This window comes from Eupeodes corollae, chromosome 3, assembly GCF_945859685.1.
Source record: "Eupeodes corollae chromosome 3, idEupCoro1.1, whole genome shotgun sequence".
NCBI lineage: Eukaryota > Metazoa > Arthropoda > Insecta > Diptera > Syrphidae > Eupeodes > Eupeodes corollae.
The window spans coordinates 8,355,744-8,360,475 of NC_079149.1; the positions used below are offsets into that span (position 1 = coordinate 8,355,744).

At 39.1% G+C, this 4,732-nt stretch overlaps 1 protein-coding gene and 1 non-coding gene across 2 annotated transcripts; one reads left to right on the forward strand and one right to left on the reverse strand.

Moving 5' to 3' along the window:
• Positions 1-399: 399 nt before the first annotated feature.
• Positions 400-2,188, reverse strand: LOC129949915 (probable trafficking protein particle complex subunit 13 homolog). Its single transcript, XM_056061637.1, has 6 exons — positions 2,028-2,188; positions 1,579-1,957; positions 1,378-1,522; positions 1,150-1,317; positions 965-1,093; positions 400-899 (listed from the first exon to the last, which is right to left on the reverse strand). Exons 1-6 carry the CDS (start codon positions 2,068-2,070, stop codon positions 486-488), a joined length of 1,278 nt encoding a protein of 425 aa, XP_055917612.1. The 5' UTR covers positions 2,071-2,188; the 3' UTR covers positions 400-485.
• Positions 2,189-4,659: 2,471 nt separating this feature from the next.
• On the forward strand, positions 4,660-4,732 carry Trnar-ccu (transfer RNA arginine (anticodon CCU)). Its single transcript has one exon. It is a non-coding gene; the product is annotated as a tRNA-Arg (tRNA).

A 4,732-nucleotide genomic window follows, 5' to 3' on the forward strand; every position in this document is an offset into this window, starting at 1 on the left:
CAATAGTTAAAAGTCGTGAAAGAGTTATCATTAATTAACCAAGGCGTAATTTCGGGTTCTGTAGCGTTATGTAGTTCAATTACGAAGATTGCTAATCTCCGTAATCTATCCTGAAGAGTAAGGAGACTTCGCCCTTGCAATTTTTGCTAACTTATGTATATATGGATATACAATTCACTGTTCGGGGGCCACCACGAGGAGGTAAAGCAAGAACTTCGACATGGCAAGAAAGTTGCATTGCTGGCCTAAACCAAGTTTTAGGCAATCACCAACTACCCGATCTGCCATGCCGCAGGCACCCCTTCCATCCAACAGATTCAACACTTCGTTCACTGATAAACGTCGATTATTTGTGTTCCTTTTACTAAAAACTGTTAAAAAATGAACATGAACAATAAATTAAGGTTTTAATTTTTAATTTAATAATAATTTACAATTGTTCACATTCTACAACAGATCTTAATTAAATTTAAAACAAAAATATTCTAAGTCAACTGAGTGGCCAAATCATATCTGACAAACTTATTCATTTGGAATGATTCGTCTTCGTGGTAATCCGAGTCGACAACAAAAACATGAACCACATCATCATATTCATAGGTTCGTTTCTGTACGACATTCGTAAGAACTAAATTGGTTATTTTTATCAAACCCAACTTAGCCGGACACACAGTCAGGGGGAATTCTTTTCCCTGTCCTGGATCCAGGTTTCCCAAGTAGAATTCAGCCGAACCTGTGTAATCACAGCCAAAACTGGTTTTTGTATCAAGTTTGGCCATCAGTTCCATTGGACGATCGGAAGTGTTCGTTACTCGACAGATGAAAGTGAAGGGCTCGCCGATTTTCACGATGTTCTTGGCTTCCACAACGTCCATTCGAACATCGGTGTATTCAAAGGGCTGGTGAGGGAGGGAAAACATTCTTAATAATAACTTGCGGGACACTAATTTGGATACAAACTTACAATCCTCTGAAGTTGACTCGTCTGCAAGCGACCTTTCTCTCCCAAATTTGATCTCCACACTATGTCCAGCTTGCCAATGGTGTTGGCAGCACGGAGGGCTTTGATGTCCTTGGCTATCTCAGGAATTGGCTTCAAAAGTCGAAATCTTGTCAATGTGGGAAGGTGGTTAAAATGCTTTAGGTTACCTTAATGCAGTAAAGGAACTGGCAGCTGTTGTTAGGTTGAAGCATGTTCTTTGACGAGAAAACAGACTCTCCATTTGGTAGGGTGTTCAGGGGAGTTACAGTGTACTGCTCGGAGCTATCCAACTCGACCTTCTCCAAACAGAATGGTCCAGTGGTGATATTTTGGATCTACATCAAGAGAGTGAATTTTCAAACAACATGAACACATCAATCATATGAATGACGCACCTGAGCTTCCAAATAGATCTCATCCATTTCAACGTTATAGAACTTTGTCTTCACGTCCAGTGGCTTCAAGACCTGGAACTTGAAATACTTTCGAAAATATTGCTGGAACCCAGCCGGAGTTGAATAGTTCACTTCACACACCAATCTTAAAACACATCAATCGTTAGAATGACTTATCTTGAAGTAGATAAGGCGACTTACATATGCGCTCCAATCTCCTTGACTTCATAATGAATGACATCGTCGAGAGTGTCGTCAGCATTCAACGTCGTTGGCTTATCATGCATCGGCAAATTGATACGTGTTGTAATCGATTGCAGATCCGCCTTGACTGTAACACCCTCCACCGGATGTGTTGTGCAGTTATGAACACAAATATAGCTTGAGAAAGTCTCACCCAGGTAGATGTTACCAAAACTCTGTGGCAATAACATAAACTGACCAGCAGTTAGGGTTTCTGAGCCAGCTACTGCTGCACCATCGTTTTCTAAGACTTTTTGAAAGCTATTTTGAGGCAGGTCTCGAGATTCACTGGTGATAATTTGTGGGCTGACCAAAGTGGGTCGAGTTAGACGCATCACTGACATAAGTGGCAAGGAATTAATTGTGTTTTTTAATTAAGTGAACAATAGAATGTTTTAATTTGTTACCCTTTAGAGCAAGAAGATGCTCAGCTGGTTCGGGAACATTCATTTTTGCCAATGAAGTGTAAATTATCGCGAATTTATGACACTTTAAAAGAAAATTAAATCATAAAATTGGGAATTGTGTTTTTGTTGGCAGAAAACTGACAGGTAGAATCTTGACAGGTAGAAACTTTTTTTCGCACTGACGTCTTAAGGTTGAGCCTTCACGTTTGTCAGGTTTTCTTGGGCCTGTTTGATAAATGCTTTGAGTCATCACGGAATTTAAATGAAGAACTCGAGCAAAAGTCAAATTAGAACCAACTTTAATTTTCGTGAAGAGTAATCTTATTCAAAAGCGTTAAAAAGACATTACCAGGAATTCAATTCAGTAAGCTCGAATGTGAAAGTTTCTACGTGACGACTTTTATTCAACCATAAATATCTGTATGAGAGTTTTATATCAACAATTTGCACTTCTCTCTTGCAAAATCACAAAATTTGTATACAAATATGAATGTACGCTTGCGTTATTGGGTCCAAGAAAGAACAATAAACGAAAATACAAATAGAACGAAACTTCCGAGTGTCTACTACATACATTTTTAGATGCCAATCATTGAACTCGTTGCAAGAAATGTAAAAATTTACAGAGATGTCAGTTTAATTCGCTTGCAAATTTAAATTATATCTTGCAATTTTTGTTGTTATTAAATGTTCACTGAAAAATTGAATTTATAATAAACAAAGATAAAATATGTCAAAAATTAAGTTCGATGCAAGTCTTAACCTTATTTCATCATTTTACTTTTTAATTATCTGTCATTTCGGACACTTGTTTTCCAATTACTCGACCATGAAAAAGAAACTAACAGAGAGACAGCATAAAAATAACACTACTTGACAGTTAGAAAAAGATAGGAAAGTAAAAAGTAAAAATTCTGTTTCGTTCTACAATGATTAAAAGTCATAAGAAGTCAGCTTAAAACAATCGAATATGAACACCATTAGAGGCTCATAATGTCAAAGAACGTCAATATTTTCTAGGAAACTAATTTTGATGCGCGAAAAGCATTGATTCGAGTTCAATGAAATTGTATTGTAAACATATTCGAAATTTTGTGGTAGAAATGGCGATCTCAACTCAACATAGCCTGCGATCCAATTAGAGCTGTAGCACGCCGTTTTGATACCAAAACTCGTTTGACCTGTGATAGAAAGGGAAAGATTTATAGAGAAGCTTCATAGCCATTTTGTCGCATTGAGAAAAAAGATCTCTAATATTTGTCTCAGATAGCTCATCAAGTTCGTGAAAGAATGCTTTTCCAAAGTATTTCATTCTAGTGTTTGCCAAAGCAGGACATTTGCAGAGGAAATAGATTATCGTTTCGCTTTCTCTTTGGTCACTGCAGCTACGGCAAAAGGTGTTGTAAGAGATACCCAACTTCTCTGCATAAACTCCTACAGGCCAATGTCCGGTACAAACCGCAACAATCCTGGCTATGTCTTGCCTTGGCCTGCATAGAAGATCGTTTGTACGGGTTTTATTACAGGTGGGCCAAATCTTTCTAGATATAATGCAGTTGGGTAAATTGCTCCACTTTCAGTTTTATTCGGTTTGTTGGTAGAAAAGATTTTACCCTTCAAAGCACCAATAGGAATTTAAATCATTTTCGCAAGTGAGCTATAAAGGGCCGATCCTTGCCTGGCTAGCTCGTCAGCCCGTTCGTTTCCCACGATACCACTATGGCCCAGAACCCAGATCAGGGTGACACCGAGGTTAATATTCAGGCTCGCAAGCTTATCGCGACATTGCTGGACCAATTTAGATGAGGATGTGGCCGATTTAATGGCTTTGACAGCTGCCTGACTGTCTGTGAAGATAGCCGCATTTCGGTTTTGGTTTAGGCTTTGTTTAGGTATCTTACATGCCTCCCTTATTGCCAGTAGTTCAGCCTGAAAAATGCTAGCAAAGTCAGGAAGCCTAAAGGATTTAGCTACTTTTAGGGAATCAGAAAAGATGCCAGAACCAACTCCGCAATCTATCTTATATCTTATGTCTTAGGCCTAACGGCCTTTTCTCGGCTGGCCTGAAGGTTATTATATTCATCAACAACCTTCTGGTACTTTGTTTTATCTTGTCGTCCCTCTCATGAATCACTCCGGTCTCTTCATTCTTGGCAAGAATGTGAGAGGCCGTTTTGAAGCGGTTCCTAAGAAGAGCGCATTCCGATAGTTTTTTGGTTCCTCGAGATGCACTGCTACTCGAAGGTTTCGGTTTTTTACGGTTTAGGAAGTATAGGAGTGAGTTTAGCGTTGCTCACAAGTGCTGGAACTAATAGCGCTAAATGAGCTCCCGTTCAATGTCTCCTGGCTGGAAACCAAGAGTTCATCCTCCAAATCTGTGGATGGTTCTTCGTTTGTCATGTCTAGTTCGTCCATTTTGTTTAAGTTTGTTCGGTCCCACGAGTAGGTCGGAAAAAAAAGAGGTCAGCCCCGGCAGAGCCGATATACCGGGGTAAGGCAGAAAATAAGTTAATCACTTCATGGATATAAAAATATATAGAATATCAGTGTAATATATTTAAACTTTCCAGGCCTTACAAAATTACAAATTTATAAACAAACCCAGTTTTGATTGAACACACAAATTTACATCGCCCCAGTGGCCTAATGGATAAGGCATCGGCCTCCTAAGCCGGGGATTGTGGGTTCGAGTCCCATCTGGGGTA

Excerpts from the sequence above, each read along its gene's own strand:
- LOC129949915 (XM_056061637.1), bottom strand. The coding sequence starts at position 2,070 with ATGAATGTTCCCGAACCAGCTGAGCATCTTCTTGCTCTAAAGG. Across the intron at positions 1,958-2,027 it reads GCATCTTCTTGCTCTAAAGG|TGATGCGTCTAACTCGACCC; the intron begins GTAACAAATTAA and ends CACTTATGTCAG. Across the intron at positions 900-964 it reads CGAGTCAACTTCAGAGGATT|CCCTTTGAATACACCGATGT; the intron begins GTAAGTTTGTAT and ends CTCCCTCACCAG.